At 41.8% G+C, this 22,221-nt stretch overlaps 1 protein-coding gene across 1 annotated transcript in view; it reads left to right on the forward strand.

The window, feature by feature from the left end:
* Nucleotides 1-22,221, forward strand: part of LOC124576936 (peroxidase-like) — a 169,004-nt gene that overhangs the window by 16,841 nt on the left and 129,942 nt on the right. Inside the window, exon 3 of the mRNA XM_047131216.1 lies at nt 10,725-10,939. Within this exon, the coding sequence (XP_046987172.1) occupies nt 10,725-10,939 (215 nt within the window). The remainder of the gene's footprint in view (nt 1-10,724; nt 10,940-22,221) is intronic.

The following is a 22,221-nucleotide window of genomic DNA, read 5'->3' on the forward strand; positions in this document are numbered from 1 at the left end:
TGCAACATTAAAAAAAGAGATACATTTTCAATAATTAGGTAAGTATTTCCGTATAATATATTAAGAACAACGTAGATAAACTGATACATCTGCAGTCAGAAGCTCATCAAATGTGCCAACTTTGGGCTGGTAATTTTACCAATATGCTTCAACAAAATATTAACTGGCGTGACAAGAGACTTTACGACCTCATTCAATGGGCGACAAGGGTAAACGGAGGGGGGGGGGGAGGAAAATCGCGAAACATAGTTCAGAAAGCAGCAGTGTGGTGTTAATATACAACAATGAGGGCCACAGGGATGAGAATTTTCGAAATGTTCAGCTTGGACATGCGCTAGGTGTCTCTTTGGTTTATCAGCTGATCGGAACCTACTGGCACACCATATTCTGACTTACTTGCGCTATCAGAAACTCATTTCGGAACTTTCATGTCGACTACCATTTCTGGAGTGATATTTATAATCGATAATGGGAGAACAGCTGACTTACATGATGCAGAGTTGCTATTACAGAGTGAACATTAATAAAATCGACAAACTACAGGGACGGATTCCTGACTGTAAATGTAGGAAGGAAGGTCCTATGAACATGTGTTCTCAAAATGCATTGTTGCCACGATAGATGGCGCTGACGAATGACAGTTTCTCTGACCACGTGCCCTGTGTTCCTTGTGTGTTGCAAGCTGTGTGATTGACGTAGCCTACTGTAAGCAGCAGAATGGCCCGGTATTCATGTCGGGGACAAGCTGAGATGGTGTTGCGTGCGGCTAAGCACATACAAACGGCCGAGACGCAGCACGGCTATACAAAAGCAAGTACTCTCACAGACTCCAACCACATTACACAACATTTCAAGCTCTTTCCGGACGTTAGTGTGACCATGGGATCTTTCAGAAGTACGAATATGCAGAGAGGTGGCGCACTTTGCGAACAACAGATTTGGAGGACCGGGTTCTACAGGATGTTAAGACGAATCCTGCTACAAGTTCCAGCCACGTGGCCCGCCAACATGATGTGAGCCACAGTACGATTCTGTGTATCCTGCATGACAACTGCTACAATCCCTACCACCTGAAATCCCATGGAGGCCCTTTGATCGTCTGTTGTGACTTGGATGCAATGCTGCTCTGTTCTGTGTTCTGGGACGATTTGTTGTTGTAGCACGCATACCGTCCGTTTCTGGACACATCTTCACAGGACCATCTTTCCTCCATTTCCAGTCTGGAATCCGTACCTGCAGTTTGTGAGTTTAGATAATGTTCGCTTGGATGGGCTCGTAATGGATATGACAACAGTCATATAAATAATTATGGATGTTTCTTAGAAACACTTTGTTCAGTACCGCTTGTCGTGTATAATGTGATCTGGCGATGCACATTTGTGAAAATAAATTTAAATTTCTTCGAGTAGGTTCATTCTTTTACCTTTGTTGGCCAAGTGAAGCACGTGTAGGTTGTGTGCTATGTCTGTCACTTAACGTTCGTCTTCAGCTATGTATAAAGCAAATGTAGATTTGATTAAGTTCCTTTAAGTGAAGAGCATCCATGTATTATCAGAATCGTATATTGAAATTTCTTCCTGTTTGGCCAATGTATATCTTCGAAGGTGGAATGAAGTTAAGTTTGTGTATTTCTGGCAGATCGAATGACTTACTGTTATTGTTAATATTATGGATGGCTTTGTCCTTTATTTCGTTATTTGTGCAAAAGCTGATTCTGATATTTGTTCCTCAGAAAAAGTTTGCTACTTTATACGACAGTTTTCCTAAAAAGTGCCTGCATACATATTTGGATGTTAGTTGAGCTGTGGTGTTATTTGGTGTTGGTTTGTCTTTTTGATTGGTTATATGAGAATTCATTTCATTTCATTTGGACTGTAGTTATTACTGTAAACAATTGACACTATTAAGTATTAGTTCATCAATTTGGTCAGCAGTTTATTATGAGACTTTGTGCTTTCTTTTGAGCATTGCTGTTTATGAAGCCAATTAGTACTTATCTGAGTGGCATGAGTTTTTATTGATTGTAGCATCTGTGTATGTTGATTTTCTGTACACTTGAAGTTTATGTCTGTTATTGAAACTACTTTGGAAATCCCGGAAATTTAAATCTTTGACTGCCTGGTGTCCAAAATGAAGATGATTTTTTGTTTTATTTTATTCATTTCTTTTGCAAGGTCCTAAATTTTTTTCTGTTGTGCCACCAAATAAAATTATTATCTGATCAACAAATCCTTTATAATAGCTTTTATTAACTATCTGGCTGTTTTCTTTAAATAACTTCCATTTTAAGTAAATTAGCAAGGCAGCTGCCCATAGCTAGGCCATCTTTCTGTTGATAGATTTCATTGTTAAATGAAAAGTAGGTATGTGATAGTACTAGTGTTAACAAATCAATGTACTCAAATATTTCTAGTTAAATCAAGATTTGTGCTTAAGCAAGTCACTTTTACTAATTTCTATTGTTTTCTTGACAGGTACATTTGTGTAAAGGTTAGCTGTCTTTGGAATCTTTATGTCCTTTATATCATTCATTAGTTCATTTTGTACTGAGTGTGTCTCTTCAAATCTGTACGTATTGCTGTAAACCAAATTCAGTTTCTTGTTGATATTGTAAGTTGGGCTGCTCTGAGAATTTACAATAGGTCGCATCAGGCAACTCTGCCTGTGAATTTTAGGTTATGTTCACAACTGTGGTGCTGAAGGATTCATAACAGTGCAACCGATCAGCTATGGAGGAGGTGGTATCTGGTTGGGAAAGCAGAATAATAGTCACCACAACTCCAGAGAGCGGTGAAGCTTGACCAGAATTTATACATGCCTGCCACTATATATTCTAAATTAAAGCTATCCCCCCACTGGGTTTTTCTTCTGAGTATTTGGAAGTTAAATGACATACTGATTCACAAGGAAGATTTATAAATATTTTGTGCAAATTGACTGAAAACAGATGATTCAAGTCTGTATGCCAAGTCTAATATCAGTACATACTGGAAGGATTTTTATGCATTTTCCACTAACAGATTCACTCATTCACAAAGAAGGTTTGTGTGTAACTAATAAATATTTCGTAGGAAATGGGTAAACTCTAAGAATTTAACCACTAGTCCCGTTTTTCTTTCGGAATATAAAGATTAATCGCATGAACTACTGTAGGGATTTTGTTACAGACAGACTGATTCTCGAGGAGGGTTAGAATCTATAATTTATTACCACTATACTAGACAAGTCATATGGCTATAAATACTTACTGGTACCTGTGCAAAGCAGGGGTAAATCGCCACAAGTTTATATTTTATTTGAACACTGGAGGAAGTGTTCTCCATTATTACTGTTAAAATGTGAAATATCAGAAAATTTTTCAATTTGGACCCAAACAGCATGAAGGTGTACACCTTTCCTTTCCCCACTGCTCCGCTCACTTCGCAATATCTTTCTTATAAAAGTTTCCATTGGCTATGTGATTTCGCGATATGACAGGTCCCTTAAAGCCTCTGAAAATGACTCTCAATGATCCACACTTCTGCGATTAAGAAGATAAAAAGTGCTGGATACATTGAATTTGATCATACCTTGCAAGCTTGGTATTTGCTTGTTTCTGATCGCCTGTTAAATATTATATTTTCACGTACGTGTAAAAAAAATAAGAGCAAATAGTGAAAAGTTCAGGAAGGAGCATAAGCTCATTTTTAGGGATAAGTAAACTTCAAGAGGCACAAAGAAAATGCACAAAGAAAATTAAGATATGAAGTGTGTGTGTGGAATGTTGACAGAAAAACAAAACCTATGCAAAAGTGTGGTTTTTTTATTTGTCCCCATTTGTGCTTTTTTATGTGAAAATTACAAGTAGTTTCATCTAATCAGAAAGATCATTGTATATTTTCTAGATACCTATTGCAACAAATAATCGTTGCCGTTTTCCCAAACTTCGTTCTGATTCTTAAATTATGTGGTCTGCTATACCCCACTAACGTAGTAGTGCGGCTTCAAAGCCAGCATAGTTTATATGTAACCTGGATAAATAGACTAGTATTTCAAGTCCCCTCCTCTGAATACTAATTACTTAATTAACTACTGTGACACCTCTCACAATTTCATAGGACATTATCGACGAATTCAGAATAATGATGATTATTATTTATTATTGTTATTAATGTTTTTTTGGGTGTACAGCATACTCAGTTTCATGCACGCTTCGACAACCAGCACGGTCGTCTTCTTCAGGTGGTCTCCAACCAGATTGTGAAGTACTGTTGATGTCGAGCCGTTATTTATGGCCGTGTTAGGGTACCAGCACCCATTACGAAGTTTGATGTTCTTTTGCTACTCAGAGAGCTCACTTTTATTTCCATGAGACATATGTCTATATTCCCTTAGCGTTTTCCATCTTTGATGGACGGGATGGCCGTGGTGATGTTAGTAAAGTGAGTACTGGACCAAAAACCCTGTTTAAATCTAAACCTCCATCATAGATTAATATGTTTAGCGACTCCTATATTTCGATAGACTCCTTAATTACGTTGTCGCGGAAACTGGAAGTATTATGCTGTGATACTCGTCTCATTGTGTTCAGTTTTGATTGTGTTTGAGGCAGTGCTAAGGCAGAACTGGTTTGCTTGGTTGTTTTAGTCGGGTGTGTCGCTAATGTTCTGTGTGCGTCTCCACGAGTGCAGCAATAGCCTCCCTAACGTAAGACATGCCGTTGCGTCAGTTGTCGAAATATTGTGCATAAAATTAAACCGCAACTCATCTATATGCCTGAAAGCACACCACTAATCAATCTTCCTAAGGAAACCCAAGATCTAATAATAATAATTATTATTATTATTATAATGGGTAAATAAGTCAACAAATCACTTGGGCGTTACATTATAGAATATTGCTCAAGTGTGTGGACCCATACCACATAGGACTACCTACATCTACATCCATACTCCGCAAGCCACCCAACGGTGTGTGGAGGAGGGTACCCTGAGTACCTCTATCGGTTCTCCCTCCTATTCCAGTCTCATATTATTCGTGGAAAGGAAGATTGTCGGTATGCCTCTGTGTGGGCTCTAATCCCTCTGATCTTATCCTCATGGCCTCTTCGCGAGATATACTTAGGAGGGATCAATATACTGCTTGACTCCTCGGTGAAGGTATGTTCTCGAAACTTCAACAGAAGCCCGTACCGAGCTACTGAGCGTCTCTCTTGCAGAATCTTCCATTGCAGTTTATCTGTCATCTCCGTAACGCTGCTTCCTTTGTTTTCGGACTGCATTTCCTTAGGATTCTTCCACTGAATCTGAGTCTGGCATATGCTTTACCGACGATTAATTTTATATGGTCATTCCATTTTCAATCACTCCTAACGTCTACTCCCTGAAAATTTATGGAATTAGCTGCTTCCAGTTGCTGACCTGCTATATTGTAGCTAAAGGATAAAGAATCTTTCTTTCTGTGTTTTCACAGCACATTTCATTTGTCCACATTGAGATTCAATTGCTATTCCCTGCACCATGCGTCAATTCGTTGCAGATCCTCCTGCATTTCAGTACAATTTTACATTGTTACAAGCTCTCGATATACTACAGCATCATCAGCAAAAAGCCTCAGTGAACTTCCGATGTTATCCACAAGGTCATTTACACTCCTGGAAATTGAAATAAGAACACCGTGAATTCATTGTCCCAGGAAGGGGAAACTTTATTGACACATTCCTGGGGTCAGATACATCACATGATCACAATGACAGAACCACAGGCACATAGACACAGGCAACAGAGCATGCACAATGTCGGCACTAGTACAGTGTATATCCACCTTTCGCAGCAATGCAGGCTGCTATTCTCCCATGGAGACGATCGTAGAGATGCTGGATGTAGTCCTGTGGAATGGCTTGCCATGCCATTTCCACCTGGCGCCTCAGTTGGACCAGCGTTCGTGCTGGACGTGCAGACCGCGTGAGACGACGCTTCATCCAGTCCCAAACATGCTCAATGGGGGACAGATCCGGAGATCTTGCTGGCCAGGGTAGTTGACTTACACCTTCTAGAGCACGTTGGGTGGCACGGGATACATGCGGACGTGCATTGTCCTGTTGGAACAGCAAGTTCCCTTGCCGGTCTAGGAATGGTAGAACGATGGGTTCGATGACGGTTTGGATGTACCGTGCACTATTCAGTGTCCCCTCGACGATCACCAGTGGTGTACGGCCAGTGTAGGAGATCGCTCCCCACACCATGATGCCGGGTGTTGGCCCTGTGTGCCTCGGTCGTATGCAGTCCTGATTGTGGCGCTCACCTGCACGGCGCCAAACACGCATACGACCATCATTGGCACCAAGGCAGAAGCGACTCTCATCGCTGAAGACGACACGTCTCCATTCGTCCCTCCATTCACGCCTGTCGCGACACCACTGGAGGCGGGCTGCACGATGTTGGGGCGTGAGAGGAAGACGGCCTAACGGTGTGCGGGACCGTAGCCCAGCTTCATGGAGACGGTTGCGAATGGTCCTCGCCGATACCCCAGGAGCAACAGTGTCCCTAATTTGCTGGGAAGTGGCGGTGCGGTCCCCTACGGCACTGCGTAGGATCCTACGGTCTTGGCTTGCATCCGTGCGTCGCTGCGGTCCGGTCCCAGGTCGACGGGCACGTGCACCTTCCGCCGACCACTGGCGACAACATCGATGTACTGTGGAGACCTCACGCCCCACGTGTTGAGCAATTCGGCGATACGTCCACTCGGCCTCGCGCATGCCCACTATACGCCCTCGCTCAAAGTCCGTCAACTGCACATACGGTTCACGTCCACGCTGTCGCGGCATGCTACCAGTGTTAAAGACTGCGATGGAGCTCCGTATGCCACGGCAAACTGGCTGACACTGACGGCGGCGGTGCACAAATGCTGCGCAGCTAGCGCCATTCGACGGCCAACACCGCGGTTCCTGGTGTGTCCGCTGTCCCGTGCGTGTGATCATTGCTTGTACAGCCCTCTCGCAGTGTCCGGAGCAAGTATGGTGGGTCTGACACACCGGTGTCAATGTGTTCTTTTTTCCATTTCCAGAAGTGTATATATATTGTGAATAGCAACGGTCCTACGACACTCCCCTGCGGCACACCTGAAAACACACTTACTTCCGAAGACTTCTCTCCATTGAGAATGACACGCTGCGTTCTGTTATCTAGGAACTCTTCAATCCAATCACACAATTGGTCTGATAGTCCACGTGCTCTTAGTTTCTTCATTAAATCACTGTGGGGAACTGTATCAAACACCTTGTGGAAGTCAAGAAACACATCATCTACCTGGGAACCCGTGTCTATGGCCCTCTGAGTCTCGTGGACGAATAGCATGAGCTGGGTTTCACACGACTGCGTTGTTGAAAGCGTAGCACTAACATGGCGATCGAAATTAATATACGTATAACAGGGGGCATACCGACATATCTTCTGACTTACTTCAATTACTCATTAAATTAGCGTGGCACAGATATTCCACTGCTCTGATGATTTAAACGAGTTTTGTGTTGTCAGTAATAATGATTTGATACTCAACCTATCTGTTTAGAATGCTTTTCTAACAAGAACTTACAAATAAGTGGGCCTACAGACGCTGCTTTCCATGACGCACTTAACGCTTTTCTATTCTTTATTTCTGCTTCCCTTGTTACATGACAATGGAAATTGTGCATAATACACCTAGGATCATACCTTATACGATACTATAATTGCAATATTGCTTGTATAATGTATTAAAGTTATATTTAGCAAAATATTACAAATGAAGAAAATTGACCTTTGCCTAGACCTGGAGTCAAAAATGCATTGTTATGGGGCAAAATTCTACACAAAAAGAAAGTATTACAACTATAACAGACTAAAGGAGAATTACAGTATTTGTCAAGTTACTGCCATTATTAACTTGTATAATGTTTAACTATAGCAAAATCATCACAGTCATCATCATCATCATCATTGTCTCCATCATCGTACTCCTATTCAGTATCCAAACATAACACTAACATATTTTTATACAAAGCATTTTAACATAAGGAAATACATTGTATTATTATTATTGTTCTTATTATTATTATTATTATTTAGCCTTTTCGTGCCACCATTTTCTGAAGTTTTCCGGTGCAGTCCGTATTTCTGTTGCGTCTTCATTATAGACTTGATGTGGCGGAAAATTATATTTAGATTACAAAGTTTCCAAGTTGCTGAAAGAGGATTCATTTTTATTTTATTGAATCCGACTGTCCTCCCGATACTTTTCTTCGGCTGAATCAAAATTAAATTATGACAAGCGATGAATGAGAGAGCCCAGTCTTCCCCTGCCTCTTGTGTTTCTATATTCAGTGGGTGTTTTACGTCATTAGTTTCGACAGACTGGTATGGTAAATGTTGGAAGTGTTTAAACGTAAGGCCATAGAACATAGAATCCAGACTGATACAGCGCTCCATCAATTTAGTTTCCCCTGTGAAATAGTGAACTATAAGTTAAGGTCCATTCAAAATATTAAATAACATTAAAACCAAAGAAGTAAAAGAAAAACGTTTTCAGGCAAAGGTACACGTTTGGACATTTGCCCTGTGGCGCTGATTTCTGAACTTCCGGTATCAGCTGCCATATATGGCAACTTGCTAAACTAACAAGAAGCTTAAAGCGTGAGTTAGGCTATATATTTAAATACGAGGTGTTAGTGATTCTTTGGGATTTTGTTATAGCAGGTACCCATCAGTTACATGGTAAATACTTAGATCGAAAGCTCCAAAACCCTAACTCACATCATATCCCGAAAGCTTCAAAGCACAACCCACTAACACAATACACCTGACTCTTCCACAATAAAAGCTCTCAACCGAAGTTGCAGAGCTGCCACACTACACTTACATGTAGGATAAACACTAGATGTAGATGTTTGTCCGATGTATCCCTTTGCCCTCTCTTATCCCTATTTTTTTCTGGAATGTATTTAGTACTCAAGATTAAAGATTGAAACTACTTTTTTTTAGTAAGCCGAGTTTACCTATGTGATTAAAATGTTGGTTACGGCTGTCAGCTTTTTTACCTACTCTATTTAATTTATGCGAAGGGTAGTGAAAAGAAATATTCATTAGTTATCAGAAGTTTTTATATTTCAGCAACAAATTTCTGAGTTCACTTACTCATATTCTAGAATCTGTGGAAATGTGATTATAGTTTTATTTTGTTGCTTATTCTTACAGGCACACATAAATGCTGTGCAGTTAATTAAATCTGTTGTTTGATAACTGCTAAACAGTGCAAGGAAATTCATCATCACATTTTATTTCCTCATACAAAAATTACTGAAATGCCTGACTCTAAGTATTAGTTGATGAAGGCAACATGATTTTTGTAACATCGAAGAGGAGTAATATAGCATTTGCGTAATCTCGCTTGCAGAACCTCAAGAATGTACTTGGAGTAAGGAATCTCTGAATATTCTACTGCCCCTTTGCGTCACCCTCGTAGGAACCATGAAGACTAATTACAATACACACGGAGGCTTTTAAGCAATGATTTTTCCCATACTCCATAAGTGGATTACGAGGGTCACTCCAAAAGAAATGCACACTATTTTTGTAAAAATACAGTTTTCATTCTGCATGTGTGAAAGTTTTACAGTGTGTAGATACATCCTTCCCGCTTGTTTTCAAACTTAGTTCAACCCGTTACCGTGAGTGGCGCCGTCACAGCATGTCTTCAAGATGGCTGCTACACTTGATGTTCGTCAGAATCAACGTGCTGTCATAGAATTCTTGTGCTGTGAAAACGAGACAGTGAGAAACATCCACAAGAGGTTGAAAAAGGAGTATGGAGATGCTGCTGTCGATCGCAGTACAGTTAGTCTGCGGGCAAGCAGGTTACGTGATGAAAACGGGCACGCCAATATTGAGGATTGTCCTTGCAGCGGCAGGCCTCGTACTGCACACACCCCAGACAATGTGGAGAGAGTTAAAGAATTGGTAACTGCTGACAGACGCATCACAGTGAACGAATTGTCACGCTACGTTGGGATAGGCGAAGGAAGTGTTTGCAGAATACTGAAAGTGTTAGCGTTAAAAAAAGGTTTGTGTCAAGTGGGTTCCCGGGATGTTGACAGTGGCTCACAAAGAAACAAAAAACCAACAAAAGACACTGAAACACCCGCCTTACAGCCCTGACCTGGTTCCATGTGACCTTCATCTCTTTGGGAAACTGAAAGACTCTCTTCGTGGAACAAGGTTTGAAGATAATGATTCCCTTGTGTACGCTGCGAAACAGTGGCTCCAACAGGTTGGTCCAGAATTTTACCGTGCGGGTATACAGGCGCTGGTTCCAAGATGGTGTAAGATAGTCGAGAGGGATGGAAATTATATGGAGAAATGAAAATATTGTTCCTAAAGGATGTATCTACACTCTGCAAGACTTTCAGACATGTAGAATAAAAGATGAATTAAAAAAAAGTAGTGTGCATTTCTTTCGAAGTGACCCTTGAAATAGGAAAAAGTGGTAAAAGATGAGTCCTCAGCGGTACACTTCGTATCAGATTTCAGATGGTAGTTATAGATGTAGTAGATGTAGATGTAAATGTGGCTGTATTCCACAGACAGTGGGATCCATAGTTTAAAGTATCGTAATAAGCAGTGTAGCTTTAGCAACTGGCGCCCACCGTGTGATCGCGTGGTGTGGCGCAGCGCACCTCGTCCACCCCTTGAGCGGCGTGCCGTGTGCTGCAGGTGGCCTGCCCCTCTGCCCCTGGCTGGCTCGCTGCTGGGGGCGCTCAACCTGAGCTCCGTGCCCGCCGCCGACTGCCAGTACGACCGCCGGCCCAACTGCAGGCGCAGCCTCCGCTACCGCACGCTGGACGGCACTTGCAACAACCCGCTCAACCCCGTGTGGGGCGCCGCCAACACCCCCTACACGCGCCTCCTGCCGCCTGTCTACAGCGACGGTGAGTACCAACTCGGCCGCGTACTTGACAGTTGTTGTACAGCCCAACTGATCGACTTCATAGCTGGGAAATCCCAATAGGTAGATTCAGCCACCTAACTCAAAAGGTTTTTTTGCCTTTGGAAAGAGCCAAAGTCGTCTCATAGTTGTATCAGTTGAGTATCGACATGTCATTTTTGTGTTGTATGATGATGACAGAAGGAACACTGTACCAGCATATATCACTGTGTTGCACGCTGGAGTGTGTGCGCCGCCCTCGATTGTAATTAAAGCAATGGTGTTCGATGTCTATCGATCTTCTCCACTTATAAATGCAGCGACTGCACCACTCGATAACGCGATGACTCCCTTGATATGAAATGATAACCAAAAGTCCTTTGGGTGTTCGCGTCAGACTTTTCAGTTTGCGCGAACTTGCTGACTGTAGTTCCTATGCTCAGTTTGAGAATGGGCATTCAAACGTTGAGAATATAATGTCGTGAATCATCAATCCATCACCCAAGCCGATGTCACATCATGATTTTTGCGAGGATATTGAGTTGTTAATTATTATTCCGTCGTCAAGGCGTCACTACGTCGTGTATTCGACAAATACACAACGTAATTCCAGAAATAACATACCCTTGAGCAATGTTCAGAATGAGTCGTATTTCGGCGTAAACTTATTGCTGTTTACAGTTAAATTGTCACTAAATCATTTTTCACTTTTATGTTATCTGAAGAATCAGTTAATTTCACAAACACACTTTAAAGGTCCATTAAATGATGTATGCGATACGAAGAATTAAAGCTGAATTAAAGTTTATTGTTCTTCGTAATTATTTGTCCCTACACTGAGCACACACATCGATTTTTCATTCAGGAAATTTCGTCTGTTAGCATTAGCAATTTTCACTTTGGCGATAGCTTCTGACAACACGGCGCAATTGTAAGTACTTCATGATATTTATCTATTGCCTACTCAAGTCTAATAATTGAGTTTATGTCGACGATCAGTCTCTTTCTGTGTCCTTTGATGTTCGTGTCTATTAAGTATCACGAAGGCTAAGTCGAATCACATATCAGCAATCACACGAGCTATTTTTCTGTGTCATATATCAACTATCCCGTTATCTGTCTAAACGGTGAAGATGATTTTACTTCAGTCCGACTTCTGACTAATACTTCCAACCGTAACACTTTTAAGGGGACACAGTCGCGAACAGGCTCAAAAAAATCGATTTTTTTAGTCTTAATCTATGCTCCAGTTATTTGGTTACAAAATGCCGTTTGTTTCATACAAATCTGATTATTAGATTCGGAGTTATTAATTTGTTCGTGAAGCATGGTAACTAGCGCCACGTCCATTTTTGCTGTGTCTTGCGCAGTAGTCAGCATTGACTATAGTACAGCAATCAAATATGTTCCACGGATATAAATACTCTTTATTTGGGTTGCAAGAGAGAGTTGTTATTTTGATGTTTGCCAGCCTGTCTGCATTGTCGACTATCGTTTGTCAGTTTCTTCATCCTAGTTGTTTAGGTTTTGGTGATACAAATGTAATGATTTTGTGAAACGTTATAGCACAATGGGTAGGATAAGGAAGTTTGGATATAACCCTAAGTTTCGTGGAAATAAATATGTAAAAATAAACCGCGAAACTGCTAGTTTTGAGCAGATAGTAGAAAATAATATTGAAAGTGAAGTCAATGCGAGTGTCAGTGCTTCAAGCAAAAATCTTCTAGGTGCTGCTGGTTTTCCAAGTGTCTCTCAAATGCGTGACAATGCAATATGTGGTGTGAACAGTGTTTCTGTTGTTACTGACACAAACATTCTGTTCTTCATGAGGTTATTTCGTGAACTTATCGAAAAACACACAAATTGTAAAAACAGTGGTGGAAACTTTACTTTGCACGAAGATGTGGTGAAAACCAAGGGAATTGTTTGTAATTTAGTTTTTACATGTTTGGAATGTAGCTGTACTGCCAATACAATGTAATCCCACGTAACAAGAAGCAGATTGTACGAAAACAATATAGGATTAGTGTATGCACTTAGATCTATTGGAAAAGGGCGAAGTGCAGGTGCTGTTCTTTGTGCAGTGATGAACATTCCTCCACCTCCAAGAAAGTTTGATGTTTACAACAAGACTATTGGTGCAGTTGTAGCTGAGGTAAGTGAATCTACAATGTTGAAAGCAGCCAAAGAAGCAGTTCAGCTGAATGATACGAAATCTGATCCAAGGCAAATTTCTGCTGGTTTTGATGGCAGTTGGCAGAAACGTGGGCATACATCCCTAAATGGCATTGTGTCAGCAACTTCTTTTGATACTGAGAAGGTTCTGGATATTGAAATTATTACTAAGTTCTGTGACATCTGTAGCAAAAATCCCATTATACAACATGTGTGTAAAAAGGACTATGATGGTTCTAGTGGAGGCATGGAAGTGGCTGGTGTTGCTAACATTTTCAAAGGGTCTGTGCAGTCAAGAGGTATCCTCTATACAGACTATCTTGGGGACGGGGACAGTAAGGCTTATCAGAAAGTTGTAAAAGATAAACCTTATGGGCCTAGAGTCAAAGTTAATAAACTGGAATGTATAGGACATGTACAGAAAAGAATGAGATCACGACTTCTAAAGATATGTAAAGAAAAAAAGTTAGGTGGTAAAGGGGGCCTGACAAAGGCTGAAATAGACAGGATCCAGACTTATTACGGTATGGCCATTAGAAATAATTGGAACAATGTAGAAGCAATGAGGAGAGCCATCTGGGCTATATTCTTTCATAAAATTTCAACAGATGAGGAATCACAACATAACCTTTGCCCACGGAGACCTGACAGCTGGTGCAAATTCAACAATCCAGCTACATCTTCCAGCTATAAGCACAAACATTCAATTCCAGAAAAAATCCTGCTAGCTGTGAAACCCATTTTCAGAGACCTTAGCCAACAAGAGCTCTTGAAAAAGTGTTTCAATGGAAAAACTCAAAACCCAAATGAAAGTTTGAATTCTGTGATTTGGACAAGGCTACCAAAAACTGTTTTCGTTAGAAAAGAAACACTAAAATTTGGTGTTCATGATGCGGTGATGTGCTTCAATGCTGGTGTGTCAAAGGAGACTGATGTATTAACACTCTTGGGAACAAAGGATGGTATCAATACTGAAAGGGGACTGAAAAAGATTGACATGGACCGTATCCGTTATGCTGATATTTCTGCAGGAAATGCTACCAAGGAGGCCAGGATAGCCAGAAGATTAAAGAAAAGAAGATAAAGATCAAGAAGCTGAGCCACAGTATAGCCCTGGAATGTTTCAAAAGTGTGTCTGTACGACATTGTACATTATTTTCTTGCATGTAAAACTTTAATACCATTTTTCTCAAAACTACATTTTTTGACCTTCTGGTACACTTTTCTCAAAAACTATGACTGCTACAGACATCAGCGGCCGCCAGAACAAGTGTTTTGCTTAGACCATGAAGTGTTTAGGAAGAAGAGAAAGAAAAAAAAAGAAGAAGGAGAAGGTGCCCGTCATCCAGAAAGACATATTTACGAAAACATTTCATTAGCCATAAATAGTTCAACTACTGATAAAGCTCATTTTAAAAAGTGCGCATAGAATTTATTGGTGGACAATTTCTTCTACTGCAATAACGAAGTTCTTTGTTGTTGTTGTTGTTGCCTTCGGTCCTGCGAATGGTTTGATGAAGCTCTCCATCCTACTCTATCTTCTGCAAGCTTCTTCATCTCCCAGTACTTACTGCAGCATACATCATTCTGAATCTGCTTAGTGTATTCATCTCTTGGTCTCCCTCTACGATTTTTACCCTCCACGCTGCCCTCCATTGCTACATTTGTGATCCCTTGATGCCTCAGAACATGTCCTACCAACCAGTCCCTTCTTATTGTCAAGTTGTGCCACAAACTCCTCTTCTCCCCAATTCTATTCAATACCTCCTCATTAGTTATGTGATCTACCCATCTAATCTTCAGCATTCTTCTGTAGCACCACATTTCGAAAGCATCTATTCTTTTCTTGTCTAAACTGTTTATCGTCCATGTTTCACTTCCATACATGGCTACGCTCCATACAGATACTTTCAGAAACGACTTCCTGACACTTAATTCTATACTCGTCGTTAACAAATATCTCTTCTTCAGAAACGCTTTCCTTGCCATTGCTAGTCTACATTTTATATCCTCTCTACTTCGACCAGCATCAGTTATTTTGCTCCCCAAATAGCAAAACTCCTTTACTACTTTAAGTGTCTCATTTCCTAATCTAATTCCCTCAGCATCACCCGATTTAATTCGACTACATTCCATTATCGTCGTTTTGCTTTTGTCGATGTTCATCTTATACCCTCCTTTCAAAACACTGTCCATTTCGTTCAACTGCTCTTCCAAGTCCTTTGCTGTCTCTGACAGAATTACAATGTCATCGGCGAACCTTAAAGTTTTTATTTCTTCTCCGTGGACTTTAATACCTACTCCGAATTTTTCTTTTGTTTCCTTTACTGCTTGATCAATATACAGATTGAATAACATCGGGGACAGGCTACAACCCTGTCTCACTCCCTTCCCAACTACTGCTTCCCTTTCATGCCCCGCGACTCTTATAACTGCCATCTGGTTTCTGTACAAATTATAAATAGCCTTTCGCTCCCTGTATTTTACCCCTGCCACCTTTAGAATTTGAAAGAGAGTATTCCAGTAAACATTGTCAAAAGCTTTCTCTAAGTCTACAAATGCTTGAAACGTAGGTTTGCCTTTCCTTCATCTATTTTCTAAGATGAGTCGCAGGGTCGGTATTGCCTCACGTGTTCAAAAATTTCTGCGGAATCCAAACTGATCTTCGCCGAGGTCGGCTTCTACCAGTTTTTCCATTCGTCTGTAGAGAATTCGCGTTAGTATTTTGCAGCTGTGACTTATGAAACTGATAGTTCGGTAATTTTCACATCTGTCAACAGCTGCTTTCTTTGGGATTGGAATTATTATATTCTTCTTGAAGTCTGAGGGTATTTCGCCTGTCTCATACATCTTGCTCACCAGATGGTAGAGTTTTGTCAGGACTGGCTCTACCAAGGCTGTCAGTAGTTCTAATGGAATGTTGTCTACTTCTGGGGCCTTGTTTCGACTTAGGTCTTTCAGTGCTCTATCAAACTCTTCACGCAGTATCGTATGTCCCATTTCATCTTCATCTACATCCTCTTCCATTTCCATAATATTGTCCTCAAGTACATCACCCTTGTATAGACCCTCAATATACTCCTTCCACCTTTCTGATTTCCCTTCTTTGCTTAGAATTGGGTTTCCATCTGAGCTCTTGATATTCATACAAGTGGCTCTCTTTCCTCCAAAGGTCTCTTTAATTTTCCTGTAGGCAGTATCTATCTTACCCCTAGTGAGATAAGCCTCTACATCCTCACATTTGTCCTCTAGCCATCCCTGCTTAGCCATTTTGCACTTCCTGTCGATCTCATTTTGGAGACGTTTGTATTCCTTTTTGCCTGCTTCATTTACTGTGTTTTTATATTTTCTCCTTTTATCAATTAAATTCAATATTTCTTCTGTTACCCAAGGATTTATACTAGCCCTTTTCGTTTTACCTACTTGATCCTCTGGTGCCTTCACTACTTCATCCCTCAGAGCTACCCATTCTTCTTCTACTGAATTTCTTTCCTCCATTCCTGTCAATTGTTCCCTTATGCTCTCCCTGAAACTCTGTACAACCTCTGGTATAGTCAGTTTATCCAGGTCCCATCTCCTTAAATTCCTACCTTTTTGCAGTTTCTTCAGTTTTAATCTACAGTTCATAACCAATAGATTGTGGTCAGAGTCCACATCTGCCCCTGGAAATGTCTTACAATTTAAAACCTGGTTCCTAAATCTCTGTCTTACCATTGTATCACCTATCTGATACCTTCTAGTATCTCCAGGATTCTTCCATGTATACAACCTTCTTTTATGATTCTTGAACCAAGTGTTAGCTATGATTAAGTTATGCTCTGTGCAAAATTCTACCAGACGGCTTCCTCTTTTATTTCTCTCCCCCAATCCATATTCACCCACTATGTATTCTTCTCTCCCTTTTCCTACTCTCTAATTCCAGTCACCTATGACTATTAAATTTTCGTCTCCCTTCACTACCTGAATAATTCCTTTTATCTCATAATACATTTCATCAATTTCTTCATCAACTGCAGAGCTAGTTGGCATATAAACTTGTACTACTGTAGCAGGCGTGGGCTTCGTGTCTATCTTGGCCACAATAATGCGTTCACTATGCTGTTGGTAGTAGCTTACCCGCACTCCTATTTTTTTATTCATTATTAAACCGACTCCTGCATTACCCCTATTTCATTTTGTATTTATAACCCTGTATTCACCTGACCAAAAGTCTGGCCGGTCGGAGTGGCCGAGCGGTTCTAGGCGCTACAGTCTGGAACCGCGCGACCGCTACTGTCGCAGGTTCGAATCCTGCCTCGGGCATGGATGTGTGTGATGTCCTTAGGTTAGTTAGGTTTAAGTAGTTCTAAGTTCTAGGGGCTGATGACCACAACAGTTAAGTCCCATAGTGCTCAGAGCCATTTGAACCATTTTGAACTAAAAGTCTTGTTCCTCCTGACACCGAACTTCACTAATTCCCGCCATATCTAACTTCAACCTATTCATTTCCCTTTTTAAAATTTCTAGCCTACCTGCCCGATTAAGGGATCTGACATTCCACGCTCCGATCCGTAGAACGCCAGTTTTCTCTCTCCTGATAACGACGTCCTCTTGAGTAGTCCCCGCCCGGAGATCCGAATGGGGGACTATTTTACCTCCGGAATATTTTACCCAAGAGGACGCCATCATCATTTAACCATACAGTAAAGCTGCATGCCCTCGGGAAAAATTACGGCTGTAGTTTCCCCTTGCTTTCAGTCGTTCGCAGTACCAGCACAGCAAGGCCGTTTTGGTTAGTGTTGCAAGGCCAGATCAGTCAATCATCGAGACTGTTGCCCTGCAACTACTGAAAAGGCTGCTGCCCCTCTTCAGGAACCACACGTCTGTCTGGCCTCTCAAAAGGTACCCCTCCGTTGTGGTTGCACCTACGGTACGGCTATCTGTATCGCTGAGGCACGCAAGCCTCCCCACCAACGGCAAGGTCCATCGTTCTTGGGGGTAGGAAGTTCTTTGTACAAATGATTAATGTATATACGAGGGTAATCCCAAAAGCAAGGTCTCCTTTTTTTTATAAGTACAGAACTCTGTTTGTGTGTTAGTTGGTCACACTGTTATGAAGAGTGCTTCACGCGCTGTGTGTAAACATGCGCACGCCGCGTTGAGGCGCTCAGTCTTGGCTTGGCAGCCGTTGAGAATGGAGCTCCCGCTGGATGTTACTTCAAAGTGCGAATTGCGTGCAGTTATTCGGTTTTTGAACGCAAAGGGCACTGCGCCGATTGAAATCCATCGCCAATTGACGGAAGTGTATAGTGAGTCGTGCATGGATCTCAAAAATGTTCGTAAGTTGTGTAGAGAGTTTGCGGCTGTTCGGACGGAAATTCACGACAAACAAAGGAACGGGAGGCCGTCAATTTCCGAGGAGACAGTTTTGAAGGTTGAACAAAGCATGCGTGAAGATAGGCGGATCACCCTGGATGATCTCTGTATGTTGGTTCCTGAGGTTTCCCGAAGCACCGCTCATAGAATTTAACAGAAACATTGAACTACTGGAAGGTGTGCGCAAGATGGGTGCCACGCATGCTGACTAAGGACCACGTGCGGCAACGAGTTGGTGATTCCCGCGCATTTCTTCACCGCCTTGCAGATGAACAGGACAACTTTCTGGACTCGATTGTCACGGGTGACGAAACTTGGGCATACCACTTTACACCTGAGGCCAAGCAACGATCACACCAGTGGCGGCATCTTTCTTCACAAAAGCCGCGGAGGTTCAAACAAACACAGTCTGCCGGTAAAGTCACAACAACCTTTTTTTGGGGGTCCGAAAGGGGTATTGCTGGTCAACTTTATGCCCACTGGGGCCAGAATTAACGCTGACAGGTACTGTGAGACTCTGAAATCTTCATAACTTTCTGAACAGCATGGCGGCGAGCTGGTATGACATGGGCATACAAAAACTGCCACAGCGTCTACAAAAATGCATCGACAGAAATTGTGATAATTGTAGAAATAAACAGGTCTATGTACTTACAAAAAAATAGGAGACCTTACTTTTGGGATTACCCTTGTAGTATTAATAATATCAAATAACATAAGTGTTGCATAAATCTGACTTTTGCACATATATGTAATATGTTCAATGTAAACAACCTGCCAAATGATTTTCTACTTGATTACACAATGGCCTAAGGATTATCATATTCACCTCGGAGTATGAAAATTCATATGTTTTGTGACAACTCGTGATTCTTTCTTAAAAGAAAATATGTTTCAGTTTTTTATCTTAATCCGCACCCATGGGGGCTATTTCACTTAAGAGCTATGAAATATATATTAGCAAACCTCTTTCTTTTGCAAATATATGTTATGTATTGTTCTTTTATGACACCTACATCCTTGAGAATATTTCATGTACGTCGCTCATATACTGGCGCTGAATATTTCTTTCACCATCAGAATTCGAACTACCTCCAAACTGAGCTCTAGTGCACAGGCGTTGCGTTAGAAACATGAACTATGGAGGCGGATACAAAGATGGGAGAACTCAGGTCCCCGACTGATATTGATAAGGCGCGATGGCTCCTATCACATGTCAACTGGTTCTCGTGTCAGTTGTCTAAAATATTTTTAATATCACTCCTTCTGCCATTTTCTCAGTGGGGAGATATCTTCAGAAGCGAGAGTAACCCGCAGCATGCCTCAAGATTGTGTGACAGAACAATTGCTGTTCACCATTTTATAGAGTCTTTCAAATGGACATAGACTGGTATTCGAGACATTGTACATACGGGCCCTTGAAGTTTGCGTGTGATACGAGGTGCGGCTAGAAAAAAACCGGACTGATGCTGGAAAAAACATTTATTTACAATTTCATGTTATCTCCTTCAATGTACTCTCCTCCTCGGTCTCTACACCGCTCCATACGAATTTTCCACTGTTCATAGCAATGCTGCAGATCATTTTCGGTAAGTCCATACATTACTTCCGTCGCCTTTTCTTTTACTGCTTCAACAGTCTCAAATCTAGTTCCTTTCAAAGCTGACTTGATTTTAGGGAAAAGAAAAAAGTCACAGGGGGCCAAATCAGGTGAGTAGGGTGGATGATCTAAGATGGGAATGTTGTGTTTTGCCAAAAAAGTCTTCACTGACAACGCACTGTGAGCTGGGGCATTGTCTTGGTGAAGGATCCATGACTTTTTTCTCCACAAATCGTTCCGTTTTCTCCGTACTCGCTCACGTAGGGTAGCCAGGACGCTAATGTAGTAATGCTGATTCACTGTTTGTCCCTCTGGTACCCAATCAATGTGCACAATCCCTTTGATGTCAAAAAAAAAAAAACAATCATCATTGCCTTGAATTTCGATTTTGACATTCGTGCTTTTTTTGTCGTGGAGAACCAGGAGTTTTCCAATGCATCGATTGGCGTTTAGTTTCGGGATCGTAAGTAAAAATCCACGATTCATCGCAAGTAATAACATTTTGTAAGAAGGTGGGATCACTTTCAATGTTTTCCAGGATGTCAGAACAAATCATTCTTCGGCGTTCCTTCTGTTCAATTGTGAGACACTTTGGAACCATTTTTGAACACACTTTGTTCATGTTGAAACTTTCATGAAGAATCTGCCTAACACTTCCCTTGTCAACTCCTGTTAACTCAGACACTGCTCTGATTGTTAAACGGCGATCTTGTCGAACAAGTTTACCGATTTTTTCAATGTTTGCATCAGTTTTTGCTGACAATGGTCTGCCAGTGCGAGTGTCATCACTGGTGTCTTCGCGGCCATCTTTAAATCGTTTAAACCACTCAAACACTTGTGTTCGCGATAAACAATCATCGCCGTACACTTGTTGTAACATTAAAAACGTTTCACTTGCAGATTTTCCTAGTTTGAAACAAAATTTGATGTTAACACGCTGTTCTTTCTGTACACTCAACATTTTCCGACGCACAGACAAAACGTCAACTACTTAAAACAGACGCCACGGGCAGACTGAGTGCAGGAGGCAGATGAAACTCGAGCAGTAGGCGGAGCGAGAGTCAATTCACAGGCCACGCGACTTTCAGCCTTATTGCATTCGTTTTATTGTTTCACCAGTACTAGTCCGGTTTTTTTCTAGCCACACCTCGTACACCGGCTTCTGACCAGTGCAGTCTGTCTAAAAGTAATGTACAAATTCTTTGAAGGAGCAGCAGAACCACATAGATATGCATTGCCTTACAGAAAAAGCACTTAAAAGGGGATGAGGAAACGAAATGAAATGCCATGGACTGAGGGGGTACGTGATATTATTTCACTGATAACAAAATCGACTCAAATTTACAAAGAACTTGGCAGTGTGAGACCAATTGTCATTGTGACGCTGCACCCCCCTCTCGCCTGGATACATGCACTGACTCGGTGGGGCAGGGTGTTATAGAGCAGCTGCGTCCTCTCCTGAGGCAAGATGCCCACGACAGTTGTAACTGGTAATCGATATCCTGGGCAGCGACACTAGGACGGAGTTGACGACTGCTCTGTTCACATACATGTTCTGTCGAGGACAGAGCCAGGGATCTTGCCGGCAACGTGGATGCCTCAACACCGCGCAGTAGATTCATACAGACTAGCGTCGTGTCGTGGACCAGCACTAACCTGTTGAAAAATGGCGCCAAGATACTGTCGTATCGGAGACAACTCATGTTTCGGCGTCAGGTTCCCTCAATCGCTTCCAACCGCTATCTGCGGTCGCACCCGATGGTTTTTTTACACAACGATGCCAGGAGTAACATCGCTGTTCCTCCCCGAAACACTGGAAGAACGGGACCTCTTCTCAGGTCGCCGCCATACTCACTGACGATGGCCATTCGGGATAGTGCATGATTGCGATTCATCTCTGAACACAGTGCGATGCCATTTATCAGCAACCCACGCTTACCAGACGCCAAACCGTGCCGTTTGTGTAGAGGCGTTAACGACAGCCTACGCATAGGACTGTAATTCCCTAGTCCGTCTGCTGCTACTCTTCGAGCAACGGTTAGGAATGGCACAGAATGTTGCAGGAAATGCTTTACTTGTCTTCGGATGCCAGGCGCAGAAGTGACAGAGGTGTGATGTGTTTGGTGCGCGATACTGCAGCGCTACCTTGTGGTAGT

This window comes from Schistocerca americana, chromosome 1 (genome assembly GCF_021461395.2).
Source record: "Schistocerca americana isolate TAMUIC-IGC-003095 chromosome 1, iqSchAmer2.1, whole genome shotgun sequence".
NCBI lineage: Eukaryota > Metazoa > Arthropoda > Insecta > Orthoptera > Acrididae > Schistocerca > Schistocerca americana.